Source organism: Anas platyrhynchos, chromosome 22, assembly GCF_047663525.1.
Source record: "Anas platyrhynchos isolate ZD024472 breed Pekin duck chromosome 22, IASCAAS_PekinDuck_T2T, whole genome shotgun sequence".
Lineage (NCBI taxonomy): Eukaryota > Metazoa > Chordata > Aves > Anseriformes > Anatidae > Anas > Anas platyrhynchos.
Genome location: NC_092608.1, coordinates 646,721 through 670,749, shown reverse-complemented (window position 1 = coordinate 670,749; position 24,029 = coordinate 646,721). Strand labels below are relative to the sequence as shown.

The following is a 24,029-nucleotide window of genomic DNA, read 5'->3' as shown; positions in this document are numbered from 1 at the left end:
GCTATATTCTCAATGAAGTTATAGGACTACAACTGTTTCTCACTTAAGAAAAATTACTTGGACAAGAAAAATAATTGTTTTGTCTCACAAAAAGCTTCAGCATACCTCACTGCCTTCTGACTGCAGTCAGAAATAAGTATTTGCTCTAGCAAACTGTATAGACCAAGTTCTCCAGTTCTTATAAATTGTGCTTTCCCCCCCACTCCTCTTCCCTCTCAAATTCATCGTTCTTAAGAACATTTCAAACTATGGACTCTCCTATTTGGGATCTTTATATATTTATGATCAACATGAGATGCCTCAGAGATCTGGGGGAATAAAACTTGCAACATCAGATTTGAGAATGAGCGTGTCTTTCCTCCTGCTAGAAGTAATCCTGATCTCTGCTGGTTCCTGGCTTAAGCCCTAATGCACAAGGCTTAAAAATACCTCCCAAAATTCATCACTGTTGGTTATAAACACTCTTAATTGCTGCTATGCATATTAGTGTCCAACTCCTTTTATTTAATCTTGCTGAATTCTTCACCTCCATAGCTTCCTCAAACATTCCCTATCGTGAGGGATCAGTTGCAGATCAGAAGAGATCGTATATACACTGCCCATAAAATTCTATCCTGCTTAAGCCACAAGTCAGACAATGATTCAGAGCCAGTTCGTTATTGACACAAACCCACACTGCTTGAAGATCTGGTAAGCAAGCGCAGAGCTCTCCTTCCATCTACCTGTGAGTTTTGCCAGGTCCCAGTTTATTGCTACACCATTATTATTCACAGCTGCAGAAGACAGTTTTCCTTTAGTCTGGAATGGAAGTGCTTGAAGAACTGGGAAACTGATATCTCAAAAGGACTCCAATCGTTTATTCAAGTATAAATCATTTACACAAAAATACCAGGCTGCCTAGCATGTCTTGAGAAACACTGGTAACGTTACAGTTGTTTTTTTTATCATGCAGCAAAAAGAGTTCATAGCACAATTGACAGTCTACCTACAAACACTGAAAAAGCAATTCATTCCTTCATGCAAAATATATCACAAAACCAGATATTAATTTCACCATCCATGAAAATCACCATGGAAACAACTCTTTTAAATGGAGACACGAGGTCAGGGATCAGTGGGTTAGTCCAAGGGTCATCTTAAAACACCGAGCCTAACAATTGCTGGGTTTTAATCATGCTTGCAAATGGATGGACTACAACTTCAAAGCACCTCGATTTTCCTGCATATTAGGGGGTTTGCTACTGATGGGCGAACACAGTACTGTGTTGATAAGCAAATCAAAGCAGCTTTAACTTTCCTAAGACATTTAATTCCAGTCTATGTCATGTGTTCGTAGTCTCAGATATACCACCAAATCTCGGACACTACTGGAACAGATCCAAACCAGGCCAGTTTCTTTTCTCTTCAACCAAATTCTTTTCACCACACAAGCTACACAGTAAAAAGGGAATTGGGGAATTCAGCCCCCTGATTTACAAGCATAATTCCTGCAAACATACTTAAGGAAATGTAGGAGTACCATACAAAATGTCAATACCAAAAAAATAAATTTGGGATATTTGGGATAAAAGAAAATATTTTCAATACCAAACTATTAGGTGAAAGAATTGTAACCTTTCACTTACCTACTGTGACGACGTTTGCAGAGAGGAAATGGAAACAGCTTTCATTATGGAGCACGAGTTCTCTTGGTGTTAAATCCTCTGATACAGATTTTGGAGAAGTCAGAGCCATCTTAAGCTTTCAGAGCAACCTATCAACAGTGCTTGCTCTAAGTCAAAGTATTTCAGAACGTATGTCTGCAGGAAGATTCAGTCAAGTAATAAAAACCAGAAAAAAAATAAAAATTTCAGAGGGTGTTGTTGGCTTAGGTCAGAAATCGCAGCAAGTACCTTATCTAGAATTCCACTGTCAGGAGACTGTCCTGGTTTAATCCCGCTGACACATATTCCACACATTGATGAGTAAAAGTTACAGTGAGGAGAAAGAACTACTGCTCAGCTCAGTCTTTATAGAATGGATGTGACAGCCCTTCCCAGCAGCACGAGCATTACAAGCACTCCGTGTTTCTTCCCAGGATATCTCGCATGCCACAGACCTGGAGAAGACAAGACTTTTTAATAACTGAAGTTTCTTTAACTCTTTATTATATAACATTTACTACAGCGACATAGCTGGATTGCATACAATGGAGCGACCTGTTTATCGCTGTTTATAACCAGATAGCTCCTTGCATAAGAGAAGGCACTGACTCCTCTTTCCCTCACCCCAGTACTTCCTATAATCAGACAAAATTACGCTGTTGCAGTAACTTCTCCAGAAATCGAATTATTCCTGCTGGGTTTAATTATACACACACATATTTACACATATATACATGCAGACAATACACACATACACACACGTACTTAATTCAGACATTTTCTAGAATAAGGGAAAGTTTCAGCTAAACTCCCAAAGCACAGCTTTGCGAGCTCTTTGCTGTGATACCGGCTTCTTCATTCAACTCTGTCTCTTACCCTTAACAGCTCTTTTTTCTGCTCTTACATGCTGTCAACTGCCTCCATACTTGTACCTCTTCAGTTGTCTGGCATCCGTCTTCCCTTTTCCCACCTGACTCTCTCTCACCCACCGGCTACAGAGGACTCACCTTTCCAAAACGTTTGGATCTGTAACTTCCTTAGAGAAAGGAGGTCAAAGTCTCCTTCCACCAAGAGCAATCACATAAGGCGCAAACCTGGGATCCTTCCTTATGCCGGTAACTGTTTGAATCTATGGGAGTCTCCTCCAGTGTGTAATTACCAGTTGAGCTCTGAAACATTGCCCTAACATGTTTTGTTGTGAAAGCACAGATCCAGTTTGACGTTACTTTAGAAGAGAGAGGGCAGTGAGGCATTACTATTAACTTACAGTGAGTAGAAATAGGGGGAGAGGGTGAGGGGAGAGGTTTGCAGTAAAAGATGCCCAAAGCGATGTCCCCATTACAGCACCTGCCAGCTTGGAGTTGTACCTCTCTTCTTGTCCTTGGCCCCTCATGCAGCTGCTTTGGGGAGTCATTTCCTCTCTAGGACTGTCTTTTCACCAAGCTCCTCCTTCCCCACTCTGTATCTTGTCAGAATCTCCTCTTTTGAGAGGGAGCCTGTCAGTCAGTGAAGTAATACCCACACACCGAGCCAAGCACACAGCAACTTCATATATGGAACAGCAACAGTTAACAAAATTAACCCTGTGGAAATGCACTATCAGTAAAATCACTTGTTTGCACATTTAAATGGGGAGTATCTTAAAGGGTATCCTGTGGCTCTGAAATAATTTTAGGCATATAAGTGGGTGAAATTCATTTGATGAAGAATATATTAGCTACAAAGCACAGCTGGAAACCAAAACCAAAGTAACACTGAGAATGGATTCCACAAACCAACTGGGGCACAGGGGGAGATGTAACAGATTTCCATCCCCCCAAAATATACATCCTTGTACATGTCATCTGTCTCAAATTGTATCCCTTCCTCATTGCCTATGTGTGTAGTTAAAAGAATCCAGAACATTCTGCTGTAGACTGAAAAAAACGTTTCATGCATTTCTTTGTGCATCCCAGTATGAAGCCCATCATAAGAATTAATGATCCTATAACCACCAAGCCCTCATAGGGATTAAAATTCAAAAGAAATATATTCTGTTAATGGCTTCTGTTGAAATCTCAAATGTCCCAAAGCTAACAAAGCACAGTTATCAGACTCCTTTAACGGCACCATCTTATCCAGCAGTGATGTCATTAAAACATACAAATGCTGTAACAATAAAGCAGTTGTTCTCTGATAGTGAGCAACACTTGCTTAAGACTAAACCTTTGTTATTACATTTGCTGTGGCTGCTATTCCCATACATTGTTTATACTTTCCACTCACATAAACTTTCGCTGAAGACAGAAAATGTGCTGAGACAGAGCTTAGCTGAGGGAAGGTCTTAACATGTGATCCTGCCTTGCTCACTCTCTCCTGTAGCTGCTTCTTACACTTAGCTTTGGTTTTCGAAGGTGACGGACGTTCCTTATCTACCTTACCCATCCTACTCAAATAGCATCTTCCAAATTTCCTGAGCATTACAAAATGTGTAGCATCAGGAAAGGTTGATGAAACACAGGAAAGAAGTGAAGTAGTTATAGCAAGATAGATAAACGTGCATTTGTTCTGTAGATTGCTTTCACTTCACCTGCCCCTGATTTACAGTGAATCAGAAAAGACCTAAGAAGTCTAGAACTTCAAGACAGAACCAAAACCTGACATTATGAGGTATCTCGGGAGTTAAATCAGCAGTGAACACATTGAAGTGTTGTTCTCTGAAAAGGCCCATGCAGCAGCCAATTGCATTTCTGAAAGTACCCATTCCGGTGCATCCGCACCACCTCTTGAAACCTTGGGATTCAGCAGGGAAGCAACAGTTGGTCAGCCAGATGAAGCTGCTGTAACACAGACAAGATCTATAGGCTTCCTTTTCAGAAAGCTGAACTGGTTGGTGGTTATTTTGCTAGGCTCTCACCTCTTTCTTCAGGGGTTATTTGAGAGGTCATCTCCTTTGCAGGAAGTTCCATCACTGTGACTCACTGCACACCAAAACGTACATCTAGGAGAGTGAGGAAGACTTAACGGGCACAGACCTTCGTGCTGGTACATACTGATATCATTTCAGTAAAAGCAATCACTCCACAATACTTCACATTTATGAGGATGTGGCTTTCTGGGTATTTTAATGTCTTGACTCATGTCAAATTCACATTTTTTACTCTCCTCTGATTTGGAAGTGAAACTATTGTGACTCAGCTGATCTCTACATGTCTTCCTTTCATGCAAAAGATGTTTTCTTCACTGAGTCCCACCTTCTAAAGCCTCTGTCCAGGTCCTCAGAGAATTTTCCCTGTGTGTCTTCAGCATATCTGTCTTTTCTTTTGAAAAAAAAACAAAAAAACAAACAAACAAACAAAAAAACCCAGCTCCCTCCTCCCAAAACAGCAAGCTCAATGTTTCCATAAATACTAGGAAGCCCTAGGCACATAATTCATCCTTCATAAATGCAACAGGAGGCAACTGGTATCTCAAAACAAGATTCTTGGGCCAGACTTCCTATGAAGGTAAAGGAAAAACTGTCAGTTGGCTTCTCTGAAAAACTTCTGGTGACAATCATCTGATGAAAAGTACCAGTAATGTTCTCTGAGAACACTTCTTCTCTGCTACACTAGGAAACTCTCTGGTCCCTGAAACAGCCCAAAGAGATCCTTTGGATCTGGTCAGGTTGCATGAACAAGACTTAATCTGAGAACTCAGTTTGAAAGCCCTACCTAAGTTCTGTGTCAGATTCCATATTCCCCTAGGCAACAGGACTTCAACCCAGAGGCAGGACAGATATCACGTGGAGACAATAAAATAAACACAACTGTATATGCCATGAACAATCCTTTAGCCATTTTCCTATCATTGTAGTACTTAAGGTTCCACCTCCAAAGACATGCTTTGCTGCTCAAAAAGGCACCATGTGACACCCACCAGAATTCAGATGAGCTCTAATGTCCTCCCAACCAGATACACCAATGCTGATGGTGAAACATGGAAAAACTAAGTCACCAATTTGACCTGAATAGTTTTATTAGGAAGCAGATCAAAAGATAGAAGATCAAAATATGTTATCAGATGGGAGAAAAAATGAAACATTAAAATCCGATGCTTGGGGTTCGCTTTTCAACTCTACAGCAGTTCACTAAGAAATGCTGTTCATCTTAAAGAATGCAATTTCATTCACTGGGCAATTCCACTCGAGATAACTTGCACGCCCAGGCAAGTTACTTCACATCCAAAGCAACTGCAAAAGGAAAGAAGTCTGTTTCAGTACTGTGGAACAAGGGGGTAAGCCCACACCTTAGGGTGTGATACACCATTCTTTTTCGCAAGGGACAGAACAAACTGGCATCAGCCAGAGCTCTCTGGCAAAAACAAAACAGTTAAAAATATAAGGGGGAGCAAAGAATAGGCCATCAAGAAAAAAGGACACTGGAACATCTTCCTGGCAGCTGGATAAACTCACCTTATACCCAAAACCCCGTCATCCTACTTAAAGGGAACGCTTAACATTTGTCAGCTGTTCTTCTTCCTTAAAGCTTGAATTAGAGCTGCATATGCAGGAGAGCCCAGCATTTTTGCTGAATGATGTCACTGCATATTCCTTATACAAGTAAGGAGACATTATTAAAACCAAAGAATATTTATCCTAAGCTTATATTGATTGTGTCATATGACTTGAGCATTTACTTTACAAAGCTAAACTTAAAATTGCAACAAATTCTCTAAGATACGTAGGGGACAGACTAATTTGTAATCTTTCCTATTTATCCAGAGCTGCCAAAAAACTGTCTCATAAGTTTTCCTTGTCACTAGTCAGTTCCCAAACCTATCAGAAAAGGCAATGGAAACAGCACATGGCAACCTATTCTGTCCAAAGGAACATCTGCATTTCATATTAGCAATGGAGAAGTGAAATTTTTTATTATAGACTGAAGAACTAATTAACAAGGATCTCAATCTCATCCAGTAGCTTGGCTCACAAGTACTTTGAAGCAGCAAGTTTCACACTGTATACCACAAAGGACAAAAAAGCCTTGGCGAAGGACTGGGGAGAGGAAGATCTCCTTGTTAGGAGACGGGCAGGAAGTGACTCCTGATGGGAAGACTAAGCTTTTGCTGCACTTGGGAATTTGTGAGTCACATTAGAAGAAGAGAAACAGATTATGGGCTCTGATGCCATTTGTATTAAAGAGATTTATAATACTGATAATCTTAATCCTCCTAATTATGTTAGCAGTCTTGGCCACTTTCCAGAAGCTCTACAAAAAAATACTGTAAAACATCATCTAAAGAGAAAGGAGTTGCTTTAAAGAACAGTGCATGTGACCTTTAATCAAACTGCTTCAGTTCTGTACACAAGTTTATTGCTGTAGTGATCAATCTTGTAGATATTACGGAGTAATTTATGCTGGAGGAGGTAGAAAGGAGGTAGTGATACATGTTTTCCTTCTGCAAGTCTGCGTGACTGTTCAGCTTTCTCCTGAGAGCGCTTAGTAGGACTGGATACAAAACCTAAGCAGCAGAAGGGCAGTGAGAGAAGATGACAGGAAATAATAAAATGAATAAATTTGGTTGACTAGAGAAGCAAAAAGTAACAATGTATGGTAACTACTGCTAGTGAAATTAGGATATTAATCTGACTAAAAGCAAAGGTTATTCCATCCATCTTTCAGTATATATATTAAATGTACTTATAAAATACTGATAAAATATTGTTCTGTGCATTCTCCTAAAAGACAATCTTTCAGACATTTACGGAAGTTCAATAAGTCTTCATCTTAGATGTACGGCTGGGCAAAGGGTTCCATTAGGCTTGCACAGTTGACAGCATTTTCATTCATCAAAGTAAGGAACCCAAACAGAATCAAAAGCATGGGCTCTTTTCAAGCAGGTCTTTCTTTGCACCACCCTACTATAAGACAGAAATAGAGCTGGTGAAAGTGACTGCTAGACTTCTATGCTGCAAACAAGAAAAACATGCTCACACTTGGCAGCTCAAAGGGAAGGCCTCCTCCCCCCTCCCCAAACATCCAAATTTATTTCTTTAATTAAAGAATTTCACTCCGCATTAGCAGGAAGGGGTCTAGGAACCACTGGATCCATTTTCACTTTGACAACTACAGGGCAGTGACACACACAAACACTGACTAATGAACTTGCCACAACGTAGTATGCCTTTAGGTCCTAATCAAATACATGTCAAAGGGCAGCTCTGCTTTGCTCACAACCTTTTCATGGACTTTAGTACTGCGTTAGTCAATAAATAACATACATCAGTCACCTCTTGTCTCATTCACTATCTCTCTAAATTCATAGAATTGGAAGAAAGATAAGATCCTATATGCTGTAGAAGGCAAAAAACTATTGTTTGATTTAACCAAGGATGCCCCCAAACCAGTCACAGACCAGAATCTCATCCAAAGCCAACAGCACCCAACCCACTAAGTGATTTCCAGGCGGGCATTACTACAACTGCCAGACCCCATCTCTACCAGAGGCTCACTCCAAAGCCAGTGGAGCTTACACAAGCCTTTCTGGCCATTTCAGCCACCTGACAACCTAGTTTATGCTTTCTGTTTCTGTATCTGGTACAGCTCCACTCTTAGACAGCTGCCTTTATAGAGTCCAGTGTAATCAGATCCCTGACACACCACATCAAGTAGAAGGATGTATTTCATTCAGTTCTTGCACCAACCCCACTAAACAATACCAGCATTTAACACATTTCCAGAGTTCAGAGTCCTGTGTTTTTCACTCTCCATCTCTGCAGGCATTAGGGCTTCATCTTCAAGGTACCTCAGTTACATGCTCCACTGTAGCCTTCCACTGGTTGGTCAGACTCCATTAGTTGTTCTTTTTATTACATGCCTTCAGTTAAAGGCAGAGGAAACATCTAGAAAATATGTTCTAGCATCTACACACACTATCTTCCTACACTTGATTTTGCTATTTTAGGAGGACACTAGGAAATTCAGGAATAACAAGCTTGTGGAGCATGCATGGTATGGGGTGGGGGCTGAAGGAGAGGAGAGGGGCAGGAGCTTCTTTTAAGTGTTTTTATAGTAACTAGTCCTGCAAGGAGAGCACATCCTCTTAATTTCAGATTCAACACAAAAAAGTGGTATTGCAAGTTTCTGTGCAAGGGCCCCTGGCAAACACCACCTGGAAGAGATGGGAACTGCACAGTTTCTGCAGTGTCTCCCAGGATAATTAACACGTAAAGCTTCTTCACCTTCCCACCTGATTTCCCTCTTAATTTCCAAGGCAGTCCAGAGCTCCATGACAGCTATGAAGATGTCAGAAGATTCCTCAGAAGCTGGTTTTCTTTTTATTAAATAGAAACAAGTGAGGCTGTGACAAACAAAAGAATGCAGGGCCAGCTCAGAAGCAAGCATACAAAAATCAACATCTCAAGTGAAAACTTTAACATTCTGGCTCAATTTCTATCTGGAAAAAAAATAAATACAAGAATCAAGCATGAACTTCAGCTACCACTGGTCTTCTGTGAGCCATTAGGCCTCCAGCAGCACAACAGAAACCACAAATCTAAAAAGCATCGTGAAGCATTAGCCCTGCTTGTTTGGATGTCTGCACTCAAAATAACGCCTGCAAACGCTCGTGCAGGCTGCCCAATAGCAGCGTACCCAACAGAAAAGGAAGTCAGAACTTTGTCTAAGCATGCGTAAAGATTTGTCACAGCCTGCAGTTTTCCATGTACTTATCCAATGCCTTCACAGTACACTTGCATGTGCTGAAGGCAAGTGCTCCACCCCACCGAAACAGACAGATTACACGATGCATAAAAGGGTTGGAAATTCCCTACAGATTTAAGGTCTGGGTTCTAAGCAGTAACGTGGACTTTGCATCAGATGATCCTATACTTTATAAAAAGGGTTCTCCACTTCCCCAAATAGCTATGTATTAGGTCTACCTTGACTACAGAAAGAACTGCTCCCACCTATAATGCACTGTACCAAGCTTCCAGAATTCAATTGTTTCCTTTAAAAACAGGATCAAAGGATGGAATTAGAATTTAGGCTATTTTTTATAGTGTTAGACAACTTGATAAAAATAAGGATGCTTAGAAAAAGTAGATGAGTTCTATTCCAATAAACCTCTTTGAATCATTACAAGAAAAACAGATATTTTTATTTCCATCAGAGAAGCAGTAATAAATGCTTTGGATGGAAATCATCTAGCCACATCCAATCAGCGGTAAAAAAATAAATAAATCCATCTTTGATTCAATTTTGCATATCCCAGAAAGTTTCTTTCCTTTAAGTTAATTTGTGTATTCATATGTTAATTACTACCATAATTTTCTATGTAAAATTGCCACTGCCTTCCAGCTACAGCAATGTGGGCCCTTTCTTTTCAAGAAAGTTTCATTTGTTGCTGAAATACTTCTAGCTTCACACACCTACATACATATTTCTTCACTCTTCATAAATAGCACCCCCCATATAGTTGCATACATCTCTCCCAATCACACACATGAAGCTGAGGATAAAAATGCAAGACTTTGAAACTACAAAGAAAAAAAAGGAAAAACCCCAAAACCACGGTCTTGGACCGCTTACAGAACAAAGCTGATAAAGGAAATGCAGGCAGACAGAGTCTTAAAAAAAAAAAAACAAAAAACAAACAAATTCAAATTTCTGTATTCCATTCCACCAGCTTCTCTTCCTATGATACTTTGATCTAATAATTTTCCATGTGAAACTAATTCACAAACAGTTTTGCTCACTATCAAGTAGTAGAACTTGGAGAACCAGAATTATTATATCCACCACTACAAGCCACCGAATTAAAATTTTTCCTCTACATTCCAGCTGCACTGTCACATAGTGAAAGACGATAGAGAATCAGACCCTGGAACCCAACTTCTCTGAATTACAAAATCTGATTTAAATTACTTTCTTCATTGGGCAAAGGAGTGCTGTTCAACTTGGATCAGAATTCTAAAGCACATGAAAATACATGAAAAAGCTGTTACCAAGACCAGGTGACAACCCAAAGATTGTTGCATTGTCTGCCTCTTAGAACTCAGCTGTTCTGAGCCTATAACTACAACCAAGCAGAAAATTTGCCCTGTACTGTCCACTAATGCACCGCATGCCCTGGTGCACATTACTGCACCTCTCTCAATTGAGAGGGTATTTATAGGCTGATGAGGTTAGAACAGAGTTCAACCCCAAATAATCTTTCAGGAAAAATACAAAACAAATTCAGCTACCCATAAAGCCTGCTTAGAAGAAATCAAACCCTACCCAAGCGGATCCCTAAGGAGTTTTTCCATTCAGCTATCTGTCTCCATGTTAATCTGCCACGCGTCTCAGAGCATGACAAATGAGTTGCAGTAAATTCAGATGATCCTTACTGAGAGACTCTTACTGAAAATCTCTTCAGCCTCATCATATTACCCACTCAAATGTACTTAGTCATTTTCTCAGCTCTAGATTAATTAACAGGACTAACAAGAACAGATTCCAGTGATGCTCACAAAGAAGTTGGCCCCTTTGCATTATATTTAGGAATGCATTCTGTATATCTTATATTAAAAACAGAGTAAATACTGCAGCAAACAGTGTGATTATATCCAGCTGCAAGAAGAGTACCTTTCTGGTGTTCTGAAACTAAGCACAGAACTTACAAAGAAGCATACACTCTGTATCCTTCTTCCGTAATCAAGAGTAAAGACTTTAAAAGAAGAATTTTGGTCTCCTGCAGCTTTTCACAATTTGTTAATGTTATCAAGGAGCTCTCACAGGAGGAAGGACTTCCTGCACCAACATTCACTTAGACGCTCTCTTAATTTAGGGTAAGGATGGAGTAGTTTTTAATTCAGCCTCATCTACAGAAATGGTGAATGCCCAATAAAAAAACAAAAGCCTTTTCAGATCATGTCAAAAGAGTCTGGCAATACACTAGAGAGCTTTTAATCGCATTTACAAACCCAGAACATAAATAAAACAAAAGCAAGGAATAACTGAAAACTGTGCAGTGTTCTCTAGGGCATGAATTTAACAGTTTTACACAAATTTACAAGCAAGACATTCCATTAGTAAGTTGCATTTACCAATGACAAGGCATGAGTTAATAAACAAGCCTTGCAGTCTGCAGTCCTAAAAGACTTATGGTTCCATTAGGTGAGAATCTCCAGGAGTTTTGCTTATGAAATGAAATACAAAAGCCCACTATTAACTGCTCTGTCTTGTCAGATCTACCTGCATCTGCTCATGGTCTCCAGCCTACACTGAGAGCCCTCAGTGCCCAGAAGCAACCCATCTAACACCAGTAGTCCACCTCCTGAGGAGCTTCATCTGCTCTTCACACGCTGGTACTGAGGGTATTACAATGCCGTTTTGGTGAGGATGCAATAACTGGGATACATATGATCTTGCCTGCAATTAGATAACCAGCATATCTCATCAGCAGTCGCTGACCTCCCCTCACAACCCTTCCGTCCTTCATTTGGAATGAACAGTTCCTTCGTACCTAATCTTAATAGGCAAAAAAAATCTCCCCAGCTAACATTTTTCCCCCTCAGTAAGAACAGAAAATCTCTTAATAGACAAAACTTTGACCACTTTATTTTAAACAATAGACAACTTCACTTTGAGCTACATTCTGAAGACAGCATTTATTTCTTAACCCAAGCTTTCCAAAGCAAGCTAGGAATCTTACCCTCCTTCTATTTTATTATTTAGCATTGGAACCTACCTCTACCATGAAACAAAACAGGTTTCTAGAACTTCTTGCCCTGAGGATTTCAGGTATGCTTAAGATCTACATCTAAACTCTGGAGCCTGAGGCATTTACAGCATGCACTTCACTAGCAGTTTGGCCATCCTTATTATTGCCCATATCTCTGCAATCATAACCCACATTTTTATGCCAGAAAAGAACTGAAAATTCCTCGTCCATAGCCCAAATCAATTACAAAAATAATCCAAACCCTTTTGAAAGGTCATGTGTGCCTTTCCAAGTCAAGAATTACCAACTGCTCAGTCATGGAATCAGACAGGATATATTACTTACTTTTAACCGGTATTTTATTTAAATATCTAAAGTTTATTTTACAATAAACTTCTCTTATCTTATACTTTTGGCTCAGTATACTGGTAAAAGCGCAAGTTATCATTTCAGAATGAATGCCCTGGTCTCTTCTGTTGAAGTGAGTAGTTGCCAGTTAGAAAAGGCTAAACTGTCAATTACAAGTGCAATACCTTTCATCCCTACAAGCTCTGAAAAACCCATACATTTAGGGCGGACAGCATTCTAAGGTCCTAGGCATTTTTGTGAACAAGAGAGCGCATGACCAAAATCAAACAAGCACTAGACATTGTGTTCTTTCTATTCTCTCTTTCCCTTAAGATAGAGGAAAGCAAAAGAAGCAGCAAACTCTGTTGCAATCATAAAGCTATATATGTTCCTGTGATAGCATATTATAAAATTTGCAGCTAACTTCTAAGAGTGAGCAGAAGAATTGAAAGAACTATTCCTGATACAGAAAGTAGCAAATTAAAATGAAACAAACCAGAAAAACCCACAAACCTTTGCCTCTTCTTTTTGGACAGTGCAGTCCATCTGTCCCAGCTTCTTCACACAGTACATCCAAACCTTCATAAGCATGACAAAAAAAGTAGAGAGGAGGGAACTGCAAAATCTGAGGGTGAAGGCTCCTCCCCTGCAGTCTACATGCTGAGGGCTCTCAGCTAACTGATCACAAAGCAGCTCTTACAGTCCTTATTCAAACAGTTCAGCTCCAGGGTAACAAGTTCAAAGTGGGAGGAGGCAAAAGAAGGCAGAGGGTGGTAACAATCTCCAACAGACACTTAGCTGCTTTTATATCTGCAGAACCTGTTCTTCAGGTTGGAAGCTGAAACATCTGCTTATTGCCGTTTGAAAGTTGCACTCCAAACCTCTTCTATACTAACAGGTCTGTAGAGGCAAAACCATATTTAATAATGCACAGACAAGCAACATGTGGGAGGGCAAGTTAATCATTACTGTGCACCAAGTTTGTTTTACATTTTGGACTTCCTTGTGTTAATGTCAGTAAAGCAAGTCACTCCCTTATCAGGTCTGTTATAAGGAACAGCAGAGAAGCATGCAACAAAAATGAAATCTGCACAGAAATTTCTATCTTGCAAAAAAAACAGCAGATAAATTGTAAGAGATATGTCAGTTTCCTACAATCACAGACATCAATCAGAACACAAAACGGAAGAAACAGATTCTTCTTGTGCATTACAGCACAGCTGAGGTTGGCAGGGACCTCTGGAGGTCATCTGGTCTCTGTCACCCAGAATGCAGATACTTACTGTGTAACCATGAAGGAGGGAACAGCTGGCCATGGCAACACCAGGCTGCTTGCACCATTTCTCTTCAGTATCAGCTGAACCACCACATCAGTAAAAAGATCCCAGGGCCTGGTAGTCTCTGCAACCATTCCTATGACAGAGCATATTCGAGAGACTGTCAGAGGGTCAGCAGGCAGTGTCTGAAAGGCCCTAGAGTCCTTAAGGCATGGCTAGCTTGTTTTTTCGGCTTTATGTACTTAGCTGCTTAGGATTGGGCTAGGAAAAAGTGCTGGTTTGTCATTCCTGGTAAGGCATTACACATTTATTTTCCATACAACAAGCACACCCCCTGTGCAGTCTGCATTCAGATCAGCAACATTTTTCACTCTGAATCTTCTAACTCATGATTTTGGTTTTGCCAGAGGATGAATTTTATGGGAGAAGCAGGTTTGGCCCAGAACAAGGAATAATCCCAGGTCATACAAACTACTTTCTTTTGGTTCTGTATTTTTAGTCCCAACAGTAATTTTTTGGGGAAGTGTCTGGGGTTTTGTCCACACATGCTTGGCATATTGGCATAATACCACTGCCTAGAACTGGTGCAATATGCACTAACCCAAATTCTAGGCTTAGCAAATTGTGTCATGTAAACAGGGAGTAAAAAATCTCAGTGTAAAACAGAGGCCTCCATTCAGATCTAAACTTACTACAGACTACATCATAAAGAAAGGAAACTGTATTTGAAATGCTTTTTCCACAACATTTCAGAGCCTAATATTGTATATACATTCTGAAAGTCAGTGGTACCTTGTAGGTAACTCTGGAGAATATCGCACACTTTGCAAACCATGCAAACACAAAGGTACATTTCTTCATGATGTTACAATGACAATTAACTGCCCCAAAACATATTTGAGTGGCTGTAACGTGGATGTGAACTGTTTCCTTTTTCCTGAGAGCACTCAGGAGCTTGTCACAGCACAAATCAACTGAACTTCTGGAATATAAAATCCATTCAATTTGTCAAGGGCAGTGACGCACAGAGAAGTTAAACACATTTTAACATTTACAGGAACAGAGTTTTGGCAGCCCTAAACCGCAAATGATGATAAGAAATAGTTAATGTGTGAATTGAAAAATCAGTAAATAATTAACAAATTGGTTCCATAAAACTTTACTGCAAAGAACAGACTGAATAGACACAAAAGCAATGATATGACCATAAATCATTTAAAATGGGTGACAATTTGAATTTTTAAGCATTATTAAGGTTGATTTGTGTTGTCCATGACAAAAATTGCTATTTCCCCCCAAAATAGGAATAGAGCCTGTAATCAGTCACATAACCTTGCACCATCCTGTAATGGTTCATTACACCATTTTTGTTACAGCTTTTGGATAATCTTTGACTATGATGTTTATTTAAAGCTATATTAAAAATAACTATATTAAAAAGAAATAATATATTCACCCACAACATTTTTAAGGGAAGAAAATCTGACCTTCAGAATCCTAGCTTTATCTTCAGCTGTACAAATGGTTTCCAGTCTAATAATTAAGTGCCCGTTAGCCAGCCTTCAGCAGCTTTGTAAAAGAAACAAATAAAATAAAATAACATCACCACACCTCTCACGCTTTCTTTGGTTTCTTGACCTAAAAAACAAAACAGAAATGTATTTACCAACTTCAGTAAAACAGCAACAAACATTTACCCTGTAGACTTAATAAAACACATCTCATACAGAGCACAAGAGAAATTTTACCAAGCACTTGAGCCAACATCTCAGGTGTCACCTGAGGCTGAGTTAGGAGCACTACCAAGATGTCACCGATTGTTCCCAACTCCTCTGAGAATTCTTATGTTCAGATTCCCTCATGATTCAAAGGAGATTAACCTCGACTGTTTGAGGAAATCTTAATATATGAACCTACAGAACCTACCGCAGAGAGTAGGAAGATTTAGATGTAATTTAGATGCACTTGCTGCACTGCCTATGCAATGTTGAGGTGGCAACCAGTATTTTTTAAGATGAGGTTACCAAGGCTTGTAATTTTAACAAGCATCTTCCCACATTTATTTTTCTTGACGATCGCACTACTAAATATGTGAGACTGAGGGAATCGCAGCCCTTGCTTGAAACAAGATCGAAACATCTGGGAGTATGAAGCGAACCAGAATTCTATACAAAATGATCGAAAGGTTGGCCAGGAGGTTTAGGTTCGTATTTTTAAGCAGCTTCCGGCCTGTTACCTCGGCACAGCTCGGGTCATGGCGCTGCACCGAGCCCTCAGAGGAAGGCGCACGGTGCCTGGGAGAACTGAGGGAAGCTGCGGGTGTTCCTAATGCAGGCGCTCCCCCTGCCGCCGTGTTTAAGGAAATGTCCTCACATTTCCCCTCCTTGCATCATTTTACAGCCAGAGGGAGCAACCTGCGGCACCAGCACCCGCGAGCCCTTCTGGCAAACGCCGGCTGGGACCCACCCCGGGCAGCGATGTTCTCAAATAAACCCCTTACCACCGCCGAAGCGCTCAGCTTTCCCTCTCCCTACACGTTTTGTAAACTTGAGTTTACAATTAATAAGACACCAAGGGAAAAAAAAAAAAAACGTTTTGATAGAAACAAACAGGCGGCAAGAAGCAGATAGGCAGCATCCTGTAATGGCAGTGGGCTGAAGAGAGGATGGCGGCAGGGCTGCGGGGCTCTGACCGACCCCTGTAGGTGGGACCCGCTTCCAGGGCGGCCTCTGAGGGGAGAACCAGCCCCAGCACTACCCTTGAGGAGGAAAACCGACCCCTGAGGGGGCACCGGCCGCCGGCTGAGGCGGGGCAGCCGCCAGGGGGCGGTGGCTGCCGCGGTCCCCGCCTTCCCCTCAGCTTCCCGCCCTCGCCGTTATGGCGGTGGCCGAGGCCGGGCCGGCGCGGGTGGTGCGCAGCGGGCAGAAGGACGAGCTGTACCGCAGCGGGCTGCGGAGCGCGGCCGGCTCTGCCCTGCACAGCCTCGCGGGTACCGCCCGGGGGGCGCTGCCGGGCCCGGGGCCGCGGGGAGGGATCCCCCCCCCCGCCCCAGCTCCGTACCGCTTGTGTGCGGTGGGGTCTGTGAGAGGCACTGGGCGTAGCGCGAATGTTTGTAAAATAAGGGTAACGGTGCTTTGCTCTTAGGTGCTAAGAAGTGGCTGGAGTGGAGGAGAGAGATCGAGCTGCTTTCCGATGTGGCCTACTTCGTCCTCACCACTTTGTCAGGTAACGTGCCCAGCACTTTATTTAGAATCCAGCGTTTCTTCTGTGTAAAAAAAGAGCTTTCTGCTCCGGGTATGAGCTATGTTTTGGTGACCATCAAATAGCGTGAGATGGCTTGACAGTGATTTTTTTTTAGTGGGACTTTCTGGTCGATTTTCTATAAATGCCTTCTGTTAAACCCACTAACCACTGAATTGCCGGAAAGTTGAGTTCAAATACAGTTTATAAAGCTGGATATTTATGTGCTCTTTTTAAAAAAGGGAGGATGACATCGTGAAAATGTAACCCTGGTTTAAGCCTAAAACTACTGCAGATATCGAATGCTGACGTAAATACCACGCTCATCTCATTCAACACAAAAAATGCAGCTACTTCTGAAATGCAAAAACCTGGTATCTGTTCCGATCTGAGCAGCCTGTCAGCACTGCCCAACCATGCAGAGAATGGTATTACGATTGCTGTCTTACCCTGCTTGTTTTGTTACACGTGTTATTTAGGTTACCAAACTCTGGGTGAAGAATATGTTAACATCGTCCAAGTTGACTCAACCAAGAAAAGGGTTCCTTCTTTTCTTCGACGAGCCGCCTTCATTTCTCTTCATACTGTAGTACCCTATTATTTAGAAAAGGGATTGCTGCATCTGGAACACGAGCTGCAGCTTGAAGCTGATGGGGCAAGAACCCTGCAGAGCAACCCAGCGCTTGGCTTCTCCAGCAGGACCTTAATACGAAACTGGATACAGAGACAAGTCAGGGAGCTTACAGAACAGCAGAAGAAAACAGCCTTACAAATTGTGTATGTTCTTAAGCAATTCATTCCTTTGCTTCATCGACTACATCTGGCAGTATTCTACATCCATGGCACTTTTTATCACCTATCTAAAAGAATTGCAGGAATCAGATACGTAAGTGGATCTATTTATTGTTTGAAGATGATATCCACTGCAGTATTTTGGCTTCTTTTGGGATGCAGCATGTGTAAAAGGGATACAGAACTTGGCTATAGCTGATTATGATATGAGCAGTGCAGACTGGGTAACAGGGAATTTTTTAATAGCTTACAGAAGGGTTATTCCTTCCAGATAAAAGGTCATGACTAATGAACTTGAATGCACTGTTACAAGTTAATACCCCGTATAACCTTAGAATACTGTCTAATCCAGCCTGTCTTCTACAGATAGACAAAAAGCAGCTTAATAAATCCACAGGAAATAATTAATAGTTTTGAACAAAAATAAGTACACATTTAGATAATGTATGTCTGTACGATGAGCTTAATTTCACATTTTTTTCAAGGAGTGTCTTTCTGAAAGGCATCCCCAGCCACTGGCCCAGAAGCATGTAGACACAAGACTCCTCAATAATTCCCTGATCGAAATATCCCGTCACCGTGGAAATTTAGTGTTTGACTGTTTGCTCAGAGCTAGCTAACAGCAATCTGATTAAAGCAATAGCTTTAAATGGACAAACAGACAACCCAAGACAAATGATCCTTGGACAAACAGCAGTTAAGTGTAGCCTAACTGAAGGAGATGCATCCAAGACACATTAGACATACAAAGAAAGAGCTGACTGACAGTTCAATCACTCCTAGAAACATGTCATTTTTTTTGGACAGAAATTAAAATCCCAAATCAATAATTTATTGATATGGAGGAGGGAGAGGCATAGCTTCATAGGACTTCAGTAACTAAACATCCCTCTTTGTGTGCATTATGCAGCTGCGTTTTGGAGGAGTGCAAGCAGAAGATCAGAGTATTCGATCAAGTTACAAGTTTCTTGGAATAATTTCACTCTTTCATCTTCTTCTGACAATCAGTGTTCAGATGTACAGCTTCAAACAAAAGCAGAGAGCGAGGCAGGAATGGAAACTACACCGCAGCCTGGCCCTTCAGAAGTATGATGATCTTTGCTTACTAGAAAAGCAGTACAAGCAATTGTTGGAAATGTAGCTTTCATGAACAGGGAGAGCACTGGAATTTTTTTTTTTTTTTTTTTTTTTACAAATGAGTAAATTTTTACAGTTTTCAGTATTTTTTACATTTGGAATAATTACATAATTTGAGTTAGAACCTGATGTAATGTAACATCCGACAGTTACCTGATTGTTCTAAGCATTCCGTTTCATGCTTTGCTTTTATGTATAAGACTTTCACAAAAAGGGTTAATACTCAAAGGTGGGGGTTGCTTTAGGATTCTGTGTTAACAATTTTATCTTGCAAAGAAGCTACACAAAATTAATACCTACCTGTGTTAATTAGAAATATGACCAAGGAAAAAGCTACTGGGCGCCACTCCCGCTGCACTTTGTGTTTGGAAGAACGGAGACACACGACAGCCACACCTTGCGGCCACCTGTTCTGCTGGGAATGCATCACAGAATGGTGTAACACCAGAGTAAGTACAGAGGGACAGATAGAGGCTGGAAGGGGTAAATATTATGAAATTTCTACTTGAAAATACCTGTCAGGCTGGTTATTGAAGTAATACCTTTTCCCTCACTAAGGCACTCAAAATCCCCACACAAGGCTTTACCAGGACCCATATATTTTATTAAATTAGGATGACTATGGGTCACATAGATTAGGTAAATAAGGTAAACACTTTTCTGATCCAGCCACTGAAATGCAATTGGACTAACTACGCAAGTCAGACACAAATGTAATTCCTTTATCTGAAATATATATATCTTGGTTATAATTCTGGCTGCAAAAACAACAAAGCTGGTAGTGTTCTAATTTCCAGTAAAATGAAGTAAGCTACAACTGAACTGAGCTAGCTCTTACACATGAAAAGACATGGGTTTTGCTCTGATTAGTGAAATAAAACAATTTTCATCCATTAAGGATTTTATAGATATCTTGGAATAAGGGGTTATCTATTTATTTTCTGAATAAATACTGTTCAATAGAGAAAGATAACTACCACTTAAAAATAAAAGCTTTGCCTCACAGGTTATGCCTGTGCCATAACTCTGATGTATCACTGTGGCTGTTTTAGAAGTGTATAATCTACATAATTTTTCTGACACTGATACTAGTATTTGTCCAATTCTACCACAGCTAAACTACTTGTCAGAGTACTTCCCAAGGATCCCAGATGGATCTTGACACTAAAATCACGATAGTCGAAGTATCACTGTGAAAGACCTGTATGTAAATCCACCAAGATTATACTTACACAAGCTCTTAAGTTCTACGATAGACAGATTATTTAAAACAAAATAGAACGCAGCCTGTAAACAAACAACATCCTGATGCACATCAGGAAACATCCAGAGTCTATTCAAATTTGTTTGTAAAGACCTAGCTGGTGTTCATCAGTCTGGCCTGAGTGCTGCCAGAAGCCGTGGTAGAAATGGTTTCATCTAGTTGCAGGGAAAGATTAGAATAATTTAGGTAATTATCCTTTTGCATTGTGGCTTTACTCAATCTTATTTGGTCCCTTAGAGGACTGCGCACCTTAAAGTTGTTCTTGTAATCTAGAATGAAGACCAGTATTCACTTCCCATAACAACTCTAACTGGAAAATTAATGAAGAACTTCACAAGTTAGCATTCAAAATTGCCCTGCATTAAGTTGTGGAAACTGAAGTCCAGGCTTTAAAGTTTGAGTATAGAAGTACACAGAAGGCTACTGACAATTTCAGCTGTGTTTTCAGTATGAGTACTAGGTGGCAGAAGAGCCAAATCTGTTAGAGGACTTATTTTATGCATTGTTGCCTATTCTAAACGTGTCCCAGATGCACATAGCTGTAGGTAGAAGTATTAAAAATCCATTACAGAGTGGCCTTTCATACTTGAAAGCATCCTTTCACTATAATGGCATCTTTACATTATTCTTTGCCCTAAAGACTTGGTAACTAATTTACCCAGAGTAGTTCAAAGTCTATGGTACAGCATTTTTTTGTTTGTTTCAGGTATAGTCACTTTTCTTAACGTTGACAACACTTACAAGTTTTAGTCTTTTCAGATGTGCCAACATGAAATCCTTTGACTCTCCTACTGGATTCACCAAGCAAAGATACACAAATTTAAGATATTTTAGAGAGCTAAGAATAGTTTTTAACACACAGTTAATATCTTCAATACTTTAATACTACTTCTGTCATATATGAATGTTTCCTTATAGTGGCCGTGCCATTTTCTCTTCACAAATAGCAAAATTAACTAAAAGTAGTAGTAGTATTTCTTCCTAGAATTAAAAAAAAAGACACCAGAAGAATTGTTGAGAATCCATCCAGTTTGTTTTGACTTACTGCTTCAGGAAATGCCTGTTAAATAGCAAGTAAAAGCACAGAAGACTCAGGACAATACAACCGAGAAAGACTGCCTGAAATTCTGTAACAAACAAACTTTGCAATGAGACTGGAGTGTAATACACCTTGAGTAAAAACATGTATGATGTAGTATAGATATTTTGGGTGAAGAATGGCAATAAAGAAACTAGCAGTCTACTAGCTCAGCTGCAAATAAAAATAAGGGGAATTATTTTAAGTACAAAGAAAGGAAGAAAACCTACACCTGAAAATAATATATGGCAGCATTACTTAATATTCAAGGGAAACAGAGTATGTGAGTAAAACCACAGTGACTATTTGAGGGATTTTGCTAGACAGGCTTCCTCGTAGGTGAAAATCCAAAAGGTTTTTCTCTAAGGTTATGAAATTACTTCAAGGTAAGATGTTGAATGCTGTGTACAATAGCCACAGGCTTAAGGGTGTATTTTAAACAGCACCTCAAATTGCTCTTTAAGTTATGCTATCTTACAAGACTTTACATGGTTAAGCTTGTATCACAAACTGGATTAAAAAAAAAAACTGTTTTAATTACAGCAGGTCACTATTTTCTAGAAGCAGTCAGCATTTGGATTTTTTTTATTTTTATCTTTTAAATACAGCAATTTAATTCGAATCTTTTTTTTTTGTAGACAGAATGTCCACTATGCAGAGATAAGTTTCATCCTCAGAAACTGATCTACCTACGTCACTACCAAATGTAAAGAAAAAATTTGTTTCATGACAAGCGTCTTCACTCTCATACCCTTTATAAAGCGGTCATACGGCTTGAATTAGTCCAAGAACAAGGCTTTATTGTAAAACCGGTAACTGCCTGTACAAGGTGGCACTTCATTCCTGTTTTACAAAATAAATCTATTTCTGCCTCTACTCCTGTTTCTTGCAACATGGTTCTGACCATATTAAAAATATGTCTAAAAAGTGCCTACCACAAATGTAATACCATTCTTCACTTTGGATAATGAAAACTTTCAGTCATCTCAATCTCTAAATGTAAGTCTGAATAACAAGTTTTCTAACTTTTTATAACATGCTTAAGGCATCAGTAAAATTCTAGTGTATCTAAGACTCCCTTTCTCTTGTTGCATTACAATAGCCTTGCTCTTTGCTGTAGACTTCAGAGGAAAAACAAGCTGTACACAGATCCTTAGTTTAACTGCAGATCAACACAAGCAACAGATGCAAGGCCAAAGTAATGCAGAGGACAGATAATTCTGCACACTGTTGAATTAACGTGGAGCATCCAAACTCAACACTCTCCTACCACTATTGATATCAAGGCTTTTCGTCAAGTATTCCATTTAGTCTATAGCAAGGTAAGAAGTGTTGTTCCAAAAAGCCCTAGTATGCATACTAATAGCAAACTGCTCAACTATAACACATTAATTTTATAACACAGCTTAAGTTTTGTCTGTGTGGCATTTTCTACAGCCTAACACAGGAAAGAAGCTGACGTCAGCCAAAAGCCCCCCTACCCCTCTGTATGGGAAGAGGGGGTTAATTAGGCCAAGCCAGTATGTTGCAGTATAAACGAGGAGGGTTTCAGCAGCATCACTTCATCAATGTTCATTCCCTTAAGTTATTACTAGTTCAGTTATACAGGTAGAGCAGCAGAGAAAAAAAAATAGATAATTGTTAATGCACCTTCTCATTTTATGATTGAAAATATGCAAGGTTAAGTTATTTGTATTTCTTAAATACAAATGGAGAGGGAAATCCAAACAATCCCCTCTGTGGATCATGAGTTTGTTTCAGCAAGTCTTTCACAAACAGTACTATATATGGACTTGGGGTGGGGAGGAGGCATGCTACAGTAAGCACTTTTAAGATAGTTATTCATACCATAGCAATCCTGGTTAGCTAGTTAATAATTAATCTTCAAGTGTTATAAATCCTCCAATAAAGTTAGTTGAACGTTTCATTGTATCTGTATGTGGAATGAAAAGAGTTGCCAGTAAAAAATAATGCCAACATTTCAGCATTACTTCACAAAAGCTGGTTTTCAGAGTCTCAATACCATCCCTTTCTTACACCAAAAAACTGCCAAGCATGCCCCACCTGCTCAAAACTGTAAAGACAAGAGTAGAAGAAAAATGGTCCATGTGACTCAAAACGTGACCAGCTAAGGAAATGACTACTTTACAGTCATCTCCTTACAAAGGGAAACAGCGAAGAAAGATAATTAATTGCACATAGATACAAGTAGGAAGCAATTGATGACTGAGAAGGAGCTGGGAAGTTGTCAAGTTTTTCATGTGTTCTATAAGGGTAACTTATTTTTATCACTTATAAGTGGTAAAAATAGAGCAGTTTAACAAAATGCCATCAAACTTGTCTGACCTTTGCAAGCTGAGATTCAGCTAGGGAACTATACAGTTGTCTCAGTGTCATCTACAATACATGTTTGAAAAGTGCTAATCCCACAAAGGAAGAACAGCTGTTACCTAAGAGTGAGAAGGCATTCGTTCTTTATGCTGTCACTTAAGTTAGAAATTAAGTGGAGGTAGAAATTTCTAATTTACAATGACTGTCTTTAGTACCCCACTGTTTAACAGGAATCCTCCCAGTTACTAATTTTA

The 24,029-nt window shown here is 40.0% G+C and overlaps 2 protein-coding genes across 15 annotated transcripts in view; one reads left to right on the top strand and one right to left on the bottom strand.

Annotated features, from left to right (window-relative positions):
* PLCH2 (phospholipase C eta 2) overlaps positions 1–16,730 on the bottom strand; it is an 83,144-nt gene extending 66,414 nt beyond the window's left edge. Inside the window, exons 1-6 of one of the 13 annotated variants that reach the window (XM_072026864.1) lie at positions 16,434–16,625; positions 15,421–15,571; positions 13,940–14,069; positions 13,170–13,556; positions 1,893–2,098; positions 1,626–1,799 (exon numbers count right to left, since the gene is read on the bottom strand). In XM_072026864.1, the coding sequence (XP_071882965.1) occupies positions 1,626–1,734 (109 nt within the window). In that variant the 5' untranslated portion in view covers positions 1,735–1,799; positions 1,893–2,098; positions 13,170–13,556; ... (1 more) ...; positions 15,421–15,571; positions 16,434–16,625. Of the gene's footprint in view, positions 1–1,625; positions 2,099–2,519; positions 2,587–2,650; positions 2,798–2,990; positions 3,107–4,539; positions 4,671–13,169; positions 13,907–13,939; positions 14,070–15,420; positions 15,572–15,859; positions 16,128–16,169; positions 16,360–16,433 lie in introns of those variants that run through there. The other 12 variants (XM_072026863.1, XM_072026860.1, XM_072026866.1 and 9 more) reach the window with 12 other exon arrangements.
* Positions 16,731–16,767: 37 nt separating this feature from the next.
* PEX10 (peroxisomal biogenesis factor 10) lies at positions 16,768–22,320 on the top strand. Of its 2 annotated transcripts, none has more exons than XM_027443159.3 (6): positions 16,768–16,922; positions 17,078–17,158; positions 17,653–18,059; positions 18,974–19,051; positions 19,416–19,551; positions 22,083–22,320. In XM_027443159.3, exons 1-5 carry the CDS (start codon positions 16,811–16,813, stop codon positions 19,542–19,544), a joined length of 807 nt encoding a protein of 268 aa, XP_027298960.1. In that variant the 5' UTR covers positions 16,768–16,810; the 3' UTR covers positions 19,545–19,551; positions 22,083–22,320. The 2 variants fall into 2 exon arrangements, with proteins under 2 accessions (XP_027298960.1, XP_027298959.1); XM_027443158.3 differs by having other exon boundaries at positions 18,876–19,051.
* The last annotated feature ends 1,709 nt before the right edge of the window (positions 22,321–24,029 follow it).

Bases quoted from the DNA above. Each gene is read 5' to 3' on its own strand.
- PEX10 (XM_027443158.3), top strand. From the start codon at position 16,811: ATGGCGGTGGCCGAGGCCGGGCCGGCGCGGGTGGTGCGCAGCGGGCAG. The intron at 17,159-17,652 runs GTAACGTGCCCA...CGTGTTATTTAG, and splicing joins CGTCCTCACCACTTTGTCAG to GTTACCAAACTCTGGGTGAA. The intron at 19,052-19,415 runs GTATGATGATCT...TGTGTTAATTAG, and splicing joins CGCAGCCTGGCCCTTCAGAA to AAATATGACCAAGGAAAAAG.